General features: G+C 39.8%; 1 protein-coding gene across 2 annotated transcripts in view; it reads left to right on the top strand.

Moving 5' to 3' along the window:
* Window positions 1-2160: 2160 nt before the first annotated feature.
* Window positions 2161-17720, top strand: part of sptlc1 (serine palmitoyltransferase, long chain base subunit 1) — a 54881-nt gene continuing 39321 nt past the window's right edge. For both annotated transcript variants that reach the window (XM_043714248.1, XM_043714246.1), the window contains exons 1-5: window positions 2161-2265; window positions 14928-15035; window positions 15118-15212; window positions 15860-15953; window positions 16304-16376. In XM_043714248.1, coding sequence (XP_043570183.1) covers window positions 2212-2265; window positions 14928-15035; window positions 15118-15212; window positions 15860-15953; window positions 16304-16376 — 424 coding nt within the window. In that variant the 5' untranslated portion in view covers window positions 2161-2211. The remainder of the gene's footprint in view (window positions 2266-14927; window positions 15036-15117; window positions 15213-15859; window positions 15954-16303; window positions 16377-17720) is intronic.

Below are 17720 nucleotides of genomic sequence, written 5' to 3'. Positions count from 1 at the left end.
GGATGATATCAAAGGCCCCCAAATTGTCAGCAGGACATTGAGGAGATCATGGATAGCTAGCTGTAAAAACAATAGGGTTGTAATAGTAGGGGATTTTAACTTTCCCAACATAGACTGGGACATAGTGCTAAAGGCTTGGATAGGAAGGAATTTAAGTGTGTTCAAAAAAACATTCTCAGTCAATATGTAGATGGCCATCCTTCAGAAGGGGCAAAACTCAACCTCTTCTTGGGAAATAAGAGGTGTTAGTGGGGAGCACTCGGTCCCAGTGACCATAGTTCTACTGGTTTTGAAATAGTTATGGAAAAGAATAGGTCTGGTGCACAAGTTGAGGTTCTAGGTGAGGCAAAGCCAATTTTGATGCTATTAGACAGCAGTTTTCAAAAGGTGAATGGGGAGGCTGTTCACAAGTAAAGAGAAATCTAGCAAATGGGATACTTTCAAAATTGAGATAACGAGTCCAGCACCAGTGTGTCCCCATATATGTGAAAGGCAAGGCTAACAGGGGTGGGGAATGCTGGATGATTAGATATATTGAGGCTCTGGTCAAAACATAGAAGGAGCACATGTCAGTTACAGGCAGCTGGGATCAAATAATTCCCTGAAGTAGTACAGGGGGCATAGGAATATACTTGAGAGAAATCAGGTGGGCAAAAAGGGACAGGAGATTGTTTTGGCAGATGGAATAAAGGAGAATTCAAAAAGATTCTCCAGGTATATTAAGGGCAAAAGAGGAACTAGGGAAAGAATAGGGCTCCTTAAAGTTCAATGAGCTCATCTATGTGTAGAACCTCAAGACATGGGAGAGATCCTATACGAATATTTCATGTGGAGAAGACATGGAAGCAAGGGAAATCATGAAAGTAAATGTCTTGAAAGGAGTCCACATTAAAGAGGTGCAGGAGATCTTAAAATACATAAAAGTAGATAAAACTCTAGGATATGAATGGGGCAGCACAGTGGCTCAGTTGTTAGCACTACTGCCTCACACTACCAGGGTCCCAGGTTCAATTCCAGCCTCGGGTAACTGTCTGTGAGGAGTTTGCACTTTCTCCCTGTGTCTGTGTGGGTTTGCTCTGGTTTTCTCCCACAGTCCAAAGATGTGCAGGCCAGGTGAATTAGCCATGCTAAATTGCCCATAGTGTTAGGTACATTAGTTAGAGGGAAATGGGTCAGGGTGGGTTACTCTTCGGAGGGTTGGTGTGGACTTGTTGGGTCGAAGGGCCTGTTTTCACACTGTAGGGATTCTAATCTAATCATTGTAGGACATTGTGGAAAGCTAGGGAGGAAATTGCAGAGCCCCTAGCAGAGACATTTGTATCATCAGCAGCCACAGGTGAGGTACTGACGTTGTGCCAGTACTTAAGAAAGGCTTTATAAAATCCAGGGAAATATGACCAGTGAGCCTAGGGATTCAATGAAAATAGAATTTAGATTATTAGTTCTTCTGTTAAAATTCAAAGGAAAATGGAATGGTGTAGTGAACTTTTGTAGTAACTAGATATAATGTTTATGAGACATGCTAATGCAAGTATTTGAGTTTAGGTATAGTTTAACACAGATCTGAGCAACTATTGGGACGCTGACCTTCAAAAAGTCTGCAGCAAGCCATACTCTACTTTTTGTCTTTTTTTTAATTGGAAAATAAATAACACAAACATTTTGCAAAAAGAAAGAAAACTTTAAATTTAATTAGGTGGTGGGCATAGTCATTAGCCATCCAAGCCGGAAGGAAAAACTGTAAAACTTGCAAATGATACAAATTTAATCGAATCAGTTCAGTTCCAAATATTACTTTTTCTTTCCTTTAGGAATTAAATTGGTGTCACTTGACACTTGTGATGATTTATGGAATAGTGGTGCTTGATTTCGAGTGCACTGTTGCGTTTTCTTTAGAAATAAAAGCAATTGTCTGGCTGATGATTTTACCTTCCCCAAGGGGGCATCTAATTTATTTCAGATTTCCAGTTTCTGCAGTATTTTGCCTTTATTACATAATTTGTTTAGTTTTTTGAAACTTTGACAAAGACAGACCAGTTAATTGTCCTTGTGGGTCCTGGAACAATTGATTATTATTGAGCACCATGTGATCGCAACTGGTGACCATATCAAAGATGGCAACCGCCTATTTGGACAGATTTGCAGTAGTACGCATGCGTATTATTCTGTTTATTTCATCTTTCATGCAGTCAACTGACATTAGGTAACAAGATGGCGACAGGACAACAGTGGGTTTTAGTTGAGATGGTGCAGGCTTTTTATGAGGTAAGGAAACCAGTTATAAAAATGACTTGGAAAGTTTCACAGACTGTGGAGGGTACCTAGTTCATAATTAATCTCAAGTCTGGTTCTGAAGTGAAAAGCTGGAGAATATTGTGAACTGGATCTGTATGGTAATGTTGAGCCAGTGTGCCGAGAGGAAGTGCGCTGGATTTTGATAGTTGAGCAAACCCGCTTTTCCAGTTATGCCTAGTTACGTTCAGAGGGACTATTTATCTTGCGACGCTACTTGGGAAGATTTGTGGGTGAGGTGTTTCAAAGCCAGATGTCACAATATAGTCATAGTCGTAGAGATGTGCAGCACGAAAACAGACCCTTGGTCCAACTCGGCCATGGCGACCAGAGATACTAAACTAGTCTAGTCCTATTTGTCAGCACTTGGCCCATATCACTTGTTACGGGCCAGAGCCCCTCAAAATATTTTAAGTAGCCAGAAGGTGAATATACCAGGAGCGACACAGCTGGTCAGACCACTCTGTTTTAAACAAAACACAATTTATTTACATGAACAAAAAAGTCAAATTGTGAATAACATTTGAAAACCCAACCGACACAAATACGCAACTTAGAGCTGTTCTGATTTCCTGCAGCATCCCAACATCATTCCTGAAGAAGGGCTTATGCCTGAAACGTCGATTCTCCTGTTCCCTGGATGCTGCCTGACCTGCGCTTTTCCAGCAACACATTTTCAGCAAGGACAGAATAACCTTGTTAAAGAAGCAGCATTGTCAGACCCTGTAAACCCTTCTTATTCATATGCCAGATATCTTTTAAATAATGTTAAAACTCACACAACACCAGATTATAATCCAACAGGTTTATGCGGAAGCACTAGCTTTCAGAGAACTGCTCCTTCATGTGGTTATGGAGTTGTGACTTTTAACTTTGTACACCCTAGTCCTACACTGGCATCTACAAATGATGAGTTTTAATTGATGTAATTGTACCACTTCCTCTGGCAGCACATTCCATACACGCACCAACCCCTGTGTGAAAACATTGTCCCTTGGGTCTCTCTTAAATCTTTCCCCTCTCACCCAACAAGTGAAACTGTAATAGATGCTAACCAAGGCTGAGGAGAAAATGAGGACTGCAGATGCTGGAGATTAGAGTTGAAAATATGTTGCTGGAAAAGCTCAGCAGGTCAGTCCTTAGTAGGAGGAAATCTGTTGTCCTTGGCTAATTTAGCCTTTTTGGCACTCTAGATGCAGAAATGTTTACACTTGTGATTTTTAATAAGGTCTTTTGAGCACTCCACTTGTTTTTAAAAGATTGCTTTTCATCATTTTGGATCAGTTTGGGATGGACAATGTTGGCCTTGCCAACAGTCTATAAAACAGGAGTTCTTCAATTGAAATGTTTGTTAAAATCTTATTAATGCAAATATTAATATTAATTATTGAACAGATTTAAAATTTATACTAGTTGGTTAGAGAATATGCAAAAATATATATTTTCATAGGAAGGATTATGGAAAACGTCTGCACTGTTTTGATGAAAAGTTGTTCTGACTTGGTTTTGAAATGTGGGTATCTTTAGCAAGGCCAACATTTATTCCCCATCTCAAATTACTGTAAAGATGATGGTAAGCAACCTTTTTGTACTACTACAGGTAAGATGGTGCAGATGCATCTCCAGTTTTTGTTTTCTGCAACTGTTTGACACAAGTGAGTTTCAAAGAGCAGTTGATCAACTAGGTAGCTTTTTACCGAGAGTTACGTGTAGGCCATACTAAGGGTAACAGAATTACTTCTCTAAAGACTGTTAATGAAATCATTTCAAATTGAGATTAGCAGAATTTTATAAAGCAAGGTTATCAAATTATCTAGTTCCATTCTTGACTTGACAGCAATCTAGGTTTGTTCAATATGTTGCATGACACTGTAATCTTTTGCTATAAATTCTGTACCTTATGACCTGCTCCACAACTACCTGATGAAGGAGCAGTACTCTGAAAGCTAGTGCTTTCAAATAAACTCAATCTACCATAACTTTGTCCACCCCAGTCCAACATTGGCACCTCCACGCTCAGTATTGTCTGTTAGAGAGTTCAAGGGACCTGTGCTGATAACTGCTGACATGTACACAAGTCTGGATGTTCCAATGAAATTATTCTCGAAACAGAGTAATTTGTTTACTTCGAGGGAAAACAATAACTACTCTGTAATCATTTCAGAACAGGGAAAGTGAGTGCTGTGTCTGATCAGTTTTTGCACTCCGTGGTTAAGTGACTTTTTTTATTTTGTAGATTGCTGAGAGTTACTACCTGGGAAATATGTTCAGCTTTTGAAAGAGCAAAGCCAATATTTTAATATTGGCAGTGTCTGCTATCTCCATTATTAACCTTACTTGCATATAAATATATGTATTTAGAACACTCAGCCCTTAAGCTTGCTTCTAAATTCAGTAAGATCATGTCTGATCCAAAAACACTCCTCCTACCTACTCCTGGAAACCTTTTTAAACCCCTTGCTTATCACAAATCTGTTTGCCTTAAAAAAAAATTCAAAACCTTTGTTTTTACTTTTCAGAGAACCAAGTTCAAAAATCTCAGATTTTCTGTGAGGAAAAGAGTCTCATCTATGACTTAAGTGGTTGACTTATTTTTAATGATGGCCCCTAGTTCTAGATTCTTCCACAAGTGTACTCTCTGCATTCCATCTTATTAAAATTCCTTTTGCTTAATTTCTGTGCTATGAGATATAACACTTTCTCTTAATACTTAATTTCAGATATCTGTATTACCACACAAGTTTAATTATTTTCGAACAGTTTTCTTTAGCTGCTTGACATCACCAGCTTTTCATCAAGTTTACTCATGTTAGGTTCTCTTTCTTGAGATGCTTACACACTTGATTCAACTGCAATACGCCAACTTCTGAATAGCCAAAATCTATTAAGCAAGTACAAGCTTTGGAGGATCACTTAACACTCTTCACGATGCTTGCAAAGCCTGTCAAGCAAGGCTCCCAGAACAAAGAAACCTTTATACAAAATCTCACATCAGTCAGTAATACCCACAAGACAACCTCCAACCACTCACCCATAGTCACATGCCACTCAAGACACCATGTAGTGAGCTGACTATTTCCAGAAACAATGTAATGTAAAACATCCCTTTTAATAGCAAGATCTGCTGTAAATCATTTTTTAACTATAGGATGTGGTCACAACTTTAATTGCAATGTTCTTACTGATTCTGAATAGGAGATGATAATATAAATTCTCTTACTCTGAATAATAGGAAATGATAATGTTTACATTGTACCTGCAAGGTAGAGAAACATACTACCCTACCCACAGGGCATCCAGTTTCTTACAGGTCAGCGGAGCAAATTAACCCCTTAACATCTCACTCATATAATATAAGTTCTACAAATGGTTTTCAATTGAATGAATTAGACAATCTACTGTGGATATTGGAAACCTGAAGTGAAAACGGAAATTGCTGGATAAACTCAACGGTTAGACCATAAGATTCAAAAATATCGGAACAGAATTAACCCATTCTGCCCACTGAGTCTGCTGTGCCATTTGAACATGGCTTATTTGATTCTCAGCCAGAGCTCACTTGCTTTCTCCCCATAACCCTTAAACCCCTTGCTAATGAAGAACCTGTCAGTCTCTGTGTTAAATACACTTAATGACTAAGCTTCCACCGTCCTCTGGGTGAAGAAATTTCTTCTCCTCAGTTCTAAAGTGTCCTTCACTTTGCTGCGTTCAGGTCCTTCTCTCTCCTACTGGTGGAAACATTTTCTCCACACCCACTATCCAGGCCTTTGATATTCTCTAAGTATCATGAGATCTACCACCCCACCTCAAAACAGACCCAGAATCCTCAACCGCTCCTCATACAACAAACCCTTCACCCCAGGTGAAGATCTTGACTCCCGGGGAGGGGGTCTCTTGGTTCCGTGATCGGTCAATACGTACTCACAATCAGTCTGGTTTTTGAAGACTTCGCTCTTTATTTCTTCATACGGCCGGGTGAAGAGCATCCGGGAACACAGAAGTTGACTTCCATATTCCTCAGTGCTGCACATATGGCTTAAACCTAAGACATTCAAACAATTACCAATCAATACACTATACTGTTTTATTTGACAGTTACTTGGTCCAATGATATTTCCTGGGAACAAACTTTATTTTCCAACACTTAAGCCACCCTTATCTCACTAACCGAGCCATTGCACCTGCACCAGAAGGTCAGTCAGGATGGCTAGTAATGTCTTATCTAGTCGAGTTATTTCTACGCTTTAAAGGATGTGTTGTCTGCTAATCTCTATTGAAGCAGACTGTGGTTAGTCACTTATGCAGCTGTAGCAGAATTAGCACTAAGTAACTTAAAAGCTATTTTATGCAGCTTTAGCAGAATTGTCAATTTGCAGCCTAGGAGCCATTTTGTTGTGTCATTTGCATCGAAAAGCCATCAAGTTACCACCTAGGTTATTAAGAGCATCTGTTAAATGGTTGCCCCTGACTACAACTAGTCACCTCAGCCTGTATTCAGGTTTCAGATCCTCACAGGATCATTCTTGTTAACCACCCCTGACCTCTGTCCAAAGCCAGCAGACCTTTCCTTAGCTCTAGGGTCCAAATCTACTCTTAATATCCAAATATGGCTTTATCATAGCCTTCTACAGACTCAGCATATATTTCTGCTGTTGTATTTTAGTTCTCTTAAAACAAATGCCAACATTGCATTTGCCTTTTAACTTGCAGATTCGGTTGGCAATTTGATCTTGAGACTTTTGAACAGAGACTCCTAAGCACCTTCTTGCTTCAGATTTTCAAAGCTTTTCCCTTGTTGAAAATAGTCCAAGCCTCCCCTTCCTAGCAAAGTTTGTATCCTTACACTTTACCACATTATATTCCATATGCCACTTCTTTGGCTACTCTCCTGGCCTGTGCAGGTCCTCCTCAGCATCCCTGCTGCTTCAAAACTACATGTCTCTCCACCTATCTTTGTGTCATCTGCAAGGTTAGCAACAATGCCTTTGGCCCTTTGTCCATATCAGTAATGTATAAAAAGTGCATAGTTGTGCTCGTAACATCAATGTTGACAGAACTACATGTGTCACCTATTGCCACACTGAAAAAGTCATTTATCCCTACACTGCCTTCTGCCAGTCATTCAATTCTCTATTGTATTTGTAGCTCACCAGAATTAGAAACAAAATATGAGGTACATGGAAGGTAAAGTAGAACAGGAGATACTTCTTGTTTTGTGCACCCTCTCAGCTTCTCAGTTGAACTTAGACTCCTCTTCTCGCTCCTGTACTGAATAACTTGACCCACTCTCTTTAAAGGAGCAACACCACAATTATGTCCAGAGTTCCTCCCCATTTGTTTCCATACTCCTTTCTGCATCCAACAATTATAACTATTACACAGGCATTGTAGCTAGTTTATATTTGTCAGGGATATTTACAGAAATAAAGGAAAAAGGAAAAACACCCTTCTGCAGTTTACATTGATGAAATTATCCTCCCAGGTCCTTCCTAGAATGTGGCGACAAGAACTGTATGAGGACTTCAAGTGCAGCAGTATCAGAAGTTTGTACAGCTGCAACATGACCTCATGGCTCCGAAACTCAATCCCTCTACCAATAAAAGCCAACAAACCATACGATTTCTTAACAATCCCATCTACCTGGGTGTCAACTTTCAGTGATCTATGCACATGGACACAGATTTTTCTGCTCATCCACACTATCTAGAATCTTACCATTAGACCAGTACTCTCTATTCCTGTTGCTCCTTCCAAAGTGAATCACCTCACATTTTTCCACATTAAACTCCATTTGCCACCTCTCAACCCAGCTCTGTAGCTTATCTACGTCCCTCTGTAACGTCCTTTAGCACTGTCCACAACTCCACCGACCTTAATGTCATCCATAAATTTAATAACCCACTCTTCCACGCCCTCAGGCAGGTCATTTATAAAAATGACAAATAGCAGTGACCCCAAAACAGATCCTCGCGTTACATCGCTAGTAACTGAACTTCAGGACAAACATTTCCCATCAGAGTGCCCATTCTGTCGTCTTGTGGGCACGGTGGCTCGGTGGTTAGCATTGCCACCTCACAGCACCAGGAATCCAGGTTCAATTCCAGCCTCTAGCAACTGTCAATGTGAAGTTTGCGTATTCTCCTAGTGTCTGCGTGGATTTCCTCTGGGTGCTCCTGTTTCCTCTCTCAAGTCACCAAAATGCAACACCTTGCAATTAAACTCCAGCTGCCATTCCTTGGCCCCCGGCCCATTTGATGAAGATCTTTCTGCGTTCCCAGATAACTTTCTTCACTGTCCACTGTACCACCAGTCTTGGTGTCATCGGCAAACTTGCTAACCATACCTTGTAAGTACTCATCTGAATCATTTATATAAATGATGACTAACAATGAACCCAGCACCAATCCCTGTGGCACACTGCTAATCACATGCCTCCAGTCTGAGAAACAACCCTCTGCCACCACTCTGTGTTCAACCGTCAAGACAATTTGGATCTAATTGGCTAGCTCATCCTGGATCCAGTGAGACTTTGCCTTACTCAACAATCTACCTTGACCAAAGCCTTGCTAAAGTCCATGTAAACAATGTCTGCTGCACTCCCTCATCAATTCCTTGGTCACCCTTTCAAAAAAACCCAATCAAATCCATGAGCGTGGAAAATTGTCTCAAAGCCATGCTGTCTATCCCACATGAGTTTTTGCCTCTCCAAATTACTGTTAATCCTGTTTATCAGAATCCCCTCTAACAAATCACTCACCACAGACAGTCTGTAGTTACCAGGCATTTCTCTGCAGCCTCTCAAATAATAGCTCAATATTAGCCACACCCCAGTCTATGGGCACCGGTGCTGTGAGGCAGCAGTGCTAACCACTGAATCACTGTGCCGCCCTTTATTTTATAAAAAAGGTTTATTTGCAATATTGGCAATCTCTTACACTTCAAAACCAGACATAATCATAGCACTGCAGTAGATAAAGGTAGCAATTAACTACCCTGCATCCACTACAGGAAGCTTGCACCCAAAGGACTAGCCACACTACCATACATCGAGTATTTCCGAACTGACAGCCAGACTGCTGCGACCACGAGGACTCATAACAGCACACAAACCAACAGCCACTCTCCGACAACAACTCACCAGGACAAAGGACCCGATACCCAGCATGAGCAAAACCAATGTAGTGTACAAAATTCCATGCAAGGACTGCACAAAACACTATATAGGACAAACAGGAAGACAGAACTCCCAGATATCAGCGAGGACGACGGCAGGGTGTTTCTGCTGATGTTTTTTCTGATGCCAGTTGATCCACCCAGTTTAATTTCTTTGAGATGCAGCAATTGGTACAACCGAATGGCTTGCTAGTTCATTTCAAAGGACAGTTGAGAGTCATCCACATTGTGGTGGATCTGGAGTCACTTGTAGGCCAGACTAGGTGAGGATGGCAGATTTCTTTCCTTGAAGGGCATTAGTTAACCAGATGGATTTTTCCGACAATCGACAATGATTTCATGGTCATCAGTAGATTAGTAATTTGAGTTTTTTATTGAATTCAGATTCCACCATCTGCCATAGCAGGATTTGAACCTGCATTCCTAACTCATCAGATGAGTTTCTAAATTAGTGTCCAGTGATAGTACCACTAGGCCAAAGCTTCCACTTTCTGAATCATCTCACGAAGTTTCCCTAAATTACATGTGCTTTAAGATTCTCAATCTCCAGTGTGGTACCTTGTCAAAACCTTTGCTAAACTCCATTTCGATTACATGAACTTAATTTCCCTCATTCACTCACTTGATCGCATTTTAAAAAGAATTCTAACATATTTGTTAGACGTAATCTCCCTCTGGCAAAGCCATGCTGCCTGTCCCTAATTAACCTATGCCTTTCCAAACAGATATTAATTCTCCCCATTAGAATTTTCTCCATTTAACTTTCCATTTTGGAGAAAATTAGCACATGGAGGTGTGATTTTGCATCACTGAAACATGGAGAGAAGGACTGGACAGGCAACAACATTCCAAGTTACAGGATTTTTCAGCAAGATAGTGTTACACCACCACACTCTTTATACCCTATCAATTAAAGAGTCAATTAGGGCAATAAGGAGAAAAGATATCTTGGAAGGGTCTTCAGAGGGTTTGTGGTAGAACTGCAGAATAAGGGGGCAGTCATATACATTTATTATATGCCACCAAAGAATCAGCAGAAATAGAGGGGAAATCTGTAGACAGTTCAGACATTAACAGAGTGAAAATCTGGTAGTTATGTTGAGGAATTTTAGCTTTTCCAACATTAATTGGGATCGTTGTCATGTTAAATGTTTGTTTTTGTTGGGGGGGGGGTGGAAACGAGGGTCATTTCTTCACATATATCCAGTGGAGAACATGATCTCTGAGGGTGTTTGGGTGATCAAAAGGAAGATGAGAGGTAAAGGCAGCTTGAGTGAGTTTGGTTAGATTGGTATCTCCGACCATTCTAATGGAAAGCACTTGACCTAGAATGTTGAAATTGTATAACCCTGTGTTAAGGGAAACCGGTTTCTCCTGTCTATTCTATCTCAACCCTTCACAATTCTGTTCACATCAGTCATATTGCCCTCCGCCTTCTCCATTCCAAGGAAAACCTTGCCAGTCTCTCCTTGTAGCTACAATTTTCCAACCCTGGCAGCATTCTAGTAATACTTGTCTGTGCAGCCTCTCGCAGCAGAGGAATTATGTCCTTGTGTAATGTGGTGACCAGAACTGCACACTACTCCAGTTGTGCCCTCCACTTTTATATACAGTTTCATAATTATCTTCCTACTTTTGTATTCTATACTTCTGCCAATGAAGGAGAGCAATCCATTTGCTGCCTTTACCACCTTATTTAACTGTACTGGTTCCTTAAGGGACCTGTGCAGTTGCACATCAAGATCTCTCAATTCATCTATCCCAATCAGTATATTCCCATTCTATTGTGGATATCCTTTTTGTGTTTGACTTCCCTGACTGCATTTCCTCAAGTTTATCAGAGTTGAACTCCATCTGCCACTTACTTGCCCCCTCTGCCAACCCATCATATCATTTTGGCATTTACAGCTATTCTCTATATAGCCAATTTTTATCACTTGCAGATTTTCCAGTTGTGACCCCCATGTTAAAGTCCAAATTGGTAATTTACAAAACCAGCAGCAAGGGTCTCACCACCAAGCCCCATGGATAACCACTTGAAACTGCTTTTCCAGCCATTGACCATTGTTCATTGTTTCATGTTGTTTCTAAGCTTTTGATCCAATTCAATACATTACTGTGTATCCTATGGGCTTTTACTTTTTTGACCACATGGAATCTTGTCAAATGCCTTCCTAAAAACCCAAGTAGACTACATCCACTGCACCACCCTCATTGATCCTCCGTGTCACTTGTGTTACCTTTGATAAAGTTAGGTTGACTATCACTGTCAAGTTCGTGCCTTTCTAAGTGATAGAATCGATCCTGAGCGATCAGATAAATTAACAATTTGCCCACCACTGAAATAAGACTCATTAGCTTTTAATTAATTGGCATTTCCTTTGTACCCTTTCTAAACAACACAACCACATTTGCATTCCTCCAATCCTCCAGCATCTCATCTGGGTCTCATGAAGATTGTACAATAATCCTCAGAGCATCTGCTTTTACCTCCCTCACAACCTCTAACATTCTAAGATATGATTCATCCATACCTGGCAATTTACACACTTTCAAAAGTTTCAATTTCTCAAACACTTGCTCTCTCACTGATTATTTTGTCCAATATTTTGTACTGCTCCTCTTGGGTTACTATGTCCATGTCATCCCTTTCCTATGTGAATACAGGGTCAAAGAAATCATTTTAAAATTCTTCCCATCCTCTGCAACTTGACACAAGTTCCCTTCATCTCTAGGTCCCATGTTTTCCTTAACTATCCTTTTGCTCTTTATGTACTAGTTAAACATCATTGACATTTGCTAATATTTTTTCGTGCCCTCTTTGATTTCCTTTTTTTAACTTGACCCCTGTAGTTTCTATGCTCTTCTAGGCTATCTGTAATGTAGGTTTTTTTTGTGACTATCATCAGCTTTCTTTTTCTGTTTTAATCTTCTCCTATGTTTTTCTAGACAACCATGACGCTAGATTTTGCTTTGTCATTCTTATTTTTGAAGGGGACATGTCTGTTTTGTGTCCTAAAGGTTTCACTTTTTACCACTGGTTTACTACTGACTTATCCTTTAGTAGTCCTGTTCAGTTCACCTCAGCCAAATCACTTCTCAATTTTGCAAAATTTGCCTTTCCCCAATTTACTTCTGATTTGCCTCTGTCCTTTTCTTTTGTAATGCTAAATCTAACCGAACTGTGGTCAATACCGTCACCAGCTGGCACTTCACCACTTGCCCATCTTCATTTCCCAAACTAAATCCAGAATTGAATCTCCTCTGATTGGGCTTGTCACATACAGAGGAACCTCGATTATCCAAAGCATACCGACAGAGAGTATTTTGTTCAGTTAATCGAATGTTGGATAATCGATGCCAGATAACATAGCCACGCATCGGGCCCTTGCAATCTTGTTCGGATCATCCAAAATTAGGTTATTCGAATGCCGGATAATTGGTGTTCCTCTATTGTTTTTTGGGTTTTTTTCAAAAAACAAATTATTCTGGACACAGGACATGAATTTTTCACCCTTCACACCCCTTTATTATTTGATACAGAATTGCTATTGGGACAGATAGTCTCCTACTATTATTGCCATCTTATTCCTACAGGCAGAAACTTGTCTACGCATTTGTTCTTTCATCTCCTTTTTACTATTTGGGGTCTGTAGTATACTCCTAGAGTCTGACTGTCCTCTTTTTATTAGTAAGGTAATAAAACCTAATTTGTTAACCCATTCAACATATGTCATTCCTTCTTTCATCTGTTTTTGATTCTTTAACCAGTTCTGCTTACCGTTCCTTTTTTTAATTACCTACTCCACCCTGCCTGAAATCTCCATCCAGGAGTATTGACCTGCTAATTTTGCGCCTTCTTTTAAACAGGTTTCTGTTCTCGTAACTACTGCCATGTTCATTAGTTTTTTTTGTATTACATATGATGCGTTGAAGTACAATAGCTCAATCCTGTAAATTTCCTTTGGGTGCTTTTTAATCCTCATTTCTTCTGGTTTCTAAATTAGTCATAAAGTCTTACAGCACGGAGACAGGCCTTTGGCCCAAACTGGTCCGTGCTGACAAAATGTCCGTCCATGCTAACCCCATTTCCCTGCACTTGGGCTATATCCTTCTAAACCTTTCCTATCCATGTATTTGTTCAAATGCCTTTCAAATGTACCCACCTAAACTACTTCAGCTGGCAGCTCAGTCCATATGCGAACCACCCTCCATGTTTTAAAAAAAAGGCTTCCCCTCAGGTCCCCTTTTTATTCTTTCCCCTCTAACCTTAAAATGATGCCCTCTTTTCTTCGATTTCCCCAACCCTGGGGGAAAAAAATGCATTCACCCTATCCACGCCCCTCATTATCATTATCCATGCCTCTCTCCTTGATAAGATTCCCCTTCAGTCTCCTACACCTGTAAAGAAAAACTGTCCTAGCTTGTCCAACCTCTCCTTAAAATTCAGTTTATTGAGTCAAGGCTTTGTAAATATCTTCTGCATTCTTTCCGGTTTAACAAGGTGATCAAAACTGAACACAATACTCCAAGTGTGGCCTCACCAACATCCTGTATAACTGCAACATAACTTCCCAACTTCCTTACTCCATGCCCTGACTGATGAAGGTCAGTATGCCAACAGCTGACTATATCTCTACCTTTCGTTTCCTGATCTGAATCTAATCTATCTAAGCTTACACTGGTTCTGACCCCCCTATACAATTGTAGTTTAAAACCTCTCTGGATTTAGCAGAAATCCTGAAACATTATTACTCTTTACAGAATTATAATTTATCTGCTGTTTTGAACTTTTATAACTAATGCATAAAATATTATGCTGCTGCTCTGTTTACTTAGTGTGGGTGAGCGATGTCTTCCTGTCTTGGATTTCTGAATAAAATATAGAATTCTATAACAATGAAACTGTTCAGTCTCTGAAATTCAAAAGCAGTATTTTGAATTATGCAGATTGCAGTGATGAACTTCGGTTAGATCATATTTCTAGTATTGCTTGCAATCATGGTCTTTGTGTTTTTAAAGAAAATGATATGCATTGGGGTGGGTGTGGGGAAAGTTTGCAAAGATAATATGAGAAAGATGTGAACATATATTAGGATAGAATGGATCGGCTGGAGTTTTGGAAGTGCAGGATGGAAATAAGAATGGTGGGGATTTTGGACCCATTACTCTTGGAGTAATTAGTGAACAGTACAGGTATGTTTAAGGGGAGACTAGATGATGGGGAAACAGATTATTATAGATATAAATGAGATTTAAGCAGAATATAAATATCAGAAGGACTGTGGACTGAATGGCATGTTTCTTTATCATCTATTCTCTATTTAATCAATGATTAAAAAGATAGTTTTTGTAGTGTAAAATATGTACTGAATATAAAATTATTCCTTTGCTGCTGTCAGGATATTCTCCTTTTACAAACTTTGAGGCATATAGTTAATTTGCTTGCTTTGTCTTTTTAGGCCCCAGCTTACCATCTAATTCTGGAAGGTATTCTCATTTTGTGGATAGTAAGACTACTTTTCTCCAAAACCTACAAACTTCAGGAACGTTCTGATCTGACAGAAAAGGTAATCCAGTAGAATTTAAGATCTATTTGACTTCTTGATATGACAACTACTTATAAGTATTCTGTTTTATCTTTTCTAACAGGAGAAAGAAGAGCTTATTGAGGAATGGCAACCAGAGCCCCTTGTTCCACCAATATCAAAAGACCACCCTGCCCTTAACAATAATATTGTCTCAGGGTATGTAATACACTCTTGGGCTATGTTACTAATTCAGCTTGCACTTGTGCTTGAGCTGTACAATATTCTAAAAGAGAACAGTTTTAAAGTGTGTCTTTATTTTAAACAGTTATATGGATCAATGGAAATTTTGGTTTAATGTTACCTTTCTGTTAATGGCTTACTGACAAAAGACAATGTAAAGGAACTGGAAAGATCTGGAACATTAGTTCAACTCTGCAAATTGCATAAGAAGTGGTGGCTTTAGAACTGGTCTGGAACTTAAGCTGACTGAAACTTGTTGCTTCAGAATTCCCTGAGACCCTCTGCTGTAACTTCATTTGACTTTGCACCACAATTCCACCAACAGTCACTAGTTGAGTGAGTCGCCTGGGGCAACTTGTAGAACATGGCTCCAGTTTGGATGAGTGCCTTCAGAAGAACTTAGGGTCTTTGTTTACAATTTTCTTCCTAAGAAAATCATACTAAAAATATTCCTCTCTACTTTATGGAACCGGTTCCATGTTATGCGAGTTTCACTGTTTCATACTTGATCACCTGTAATGTTTTTTAGTAACTATTTTGCACTGAAAATGACTGACTGAGGTTTGCATTTTTTTTTGTCTGAGCTTTATGCATTTCATTGAATTTTTTTTTATTATTTTCAGCCCTCCAACTCATAACATAGTGGTTAATGGTAGAAAGTGCATAAATTTTGCGTCCTTCAATTTTCTCGGATTGCTAGACAATGAAAGAGTTAAGGTGAGTTTGTTGACCTGCATGGGCAGCAGTAAATTAAGGGGTGTGTAGGTTATATTGATCATAGGGCCTGTACTGTGGTGTTCTGTTCTGTCTTCATGAAAGGGGAAAATCTTTGTAATTATTAATAAATTCCAATATCAAAATGGGATCCCACTGCATGCAAGTGGAGAGTGAAACATGAAATGTTTAACTAAAATATTTGCAGGATGTCTGAGTTGGTCATTACATACTATATTAGTTTTCTGGTAAGTTTTTGTTTTCTAAATGAAATCATTTGAATTTTTAGATGAGTAAGCATTACATTCTAATTTGCTTTGAAGTTTTAAGCAAATGCATTTTTGTTCACACAGAATGTAGCTTTGGCCTCACTGAAAAAATATGGTGTAGGTACATGTGGACCTAGAGGGTTTTATGGGACATTTGGTAAGTTAAATTGTTTACAAACATAATTAAATTGTATTTGTGGGATTCTAGTTGCATGTTATCTCTTAGCAAATCTATTGGCAAACCTCTTTAGCACCAATCTTGCACCAAATTTATTTCACAGATCAAAATTATCCTGAGTGATATGGCAAACCTAGTGCAAGAGGTACATAGACATCTCTGGAAAAGTGATTTTCTTAATCCTTAGTGCAAACATAGGAGTAAGTGAGGACTGCTGATGCTGGAGATCAGAGTCAAAGACTGTGGTGCCTGAAAAGTGCAGCAGGTCAGGCAGCATCTGAGGAGCAGGAGAATAGACATTTTGGGCCTAAGCCTTCAGTGTTTTGATGACTGCAGGGCTTTTCCAGCACCACACTCATGGTGTAAACCTAGACAAGCATACATTTCCAAATGACAGTATAGTACAGATTAGGATCACTTTTCCTCGGTTGTTCACCTGGCAGTGTAATTACATTTTGCCCCACACATCTTAACTTGGCCATGGACATGGATCATACAGTGCAGAAAAGGCACTTCGGCTCATCAAGTCTGCACTGACAATAACTACCTATGCTAATCCCAACTTCTTGCACATGCCCTTGATGCTTTTATGTTCAAATATCAAACATAACCTTGATGTTTGATATTTGAAGTGCTCATTCAAATATTTTTTGGAAGGTTGTAAGATTTCCGGCCTCCTCAACCTTCCCAGACAGTGTATTCCAGATTCCCATTACCCTCTTAGTGAATAACTTTTTTTTCCTCAATCTGAATCTCCTATCCCTCACATAAAACTATGCCCCCTTATGACTAACCCCTCAAACAAGAGGAACAGCTGAACACTACTCGCCCTATCCACACCACTCAGTCTTGTATACCTCAATCAGGGCGGCATTGTGGCTAGGGGCGGCCCAGTGCTTAGCATTGTTGCCTCATAGCACCAGGGCTTCGGGTTTGATTTCAGCCTTGGAAAACAGTCTGTGTGGAGTTTGCACATTCTCCCTGTGTGTGCATGGGTTTCCTCCTGTGCTCCAGTTTCCTCCTACAATCCAAATATGTGCAGGTTAGATGAATTGGCCATGCTAAATTGCCCATAGTATTCAGTGATGTGTAGGCTAGGTGCATTAGTCAGGGGAAATGTGGAGCAATAGGGAAAGGGAATGGGTCTGGGTGGGACACTCTTCAGAGGGTCAGTGTGGACTTATTGGGTCAAATGGCCTGTTTCCATGTTTCAATGATTCTATGATATACCCCCTCAGCCTCTTCTACTCCAAAGAAAACAATTGGGCGGCACGGTGGCACAGTGGTTAGCACTGCTGCCTCACAGCGCCAGAGACCCAGGTT

The sequence above is a fragment of the Chiloscyllium plagiosum genome, chromosome 2, assembly GCF_004010195.1.
Source record: "Chiloscyllium plagiosum isolate BGI_BamShark_2017 chromosome 2, ASM401019v2, whole genome shotgun sequence".
NCBI lineage: Eukaryota > Metazoa > Chordata > Chondrichthyes > Orectolobiformes > Hemiscylliidae > Chiloscyllium > Chiloscyllium plagiosum.
This window is presented reverse-complemented; position numbering and strand designations above follow the sequence as displayed.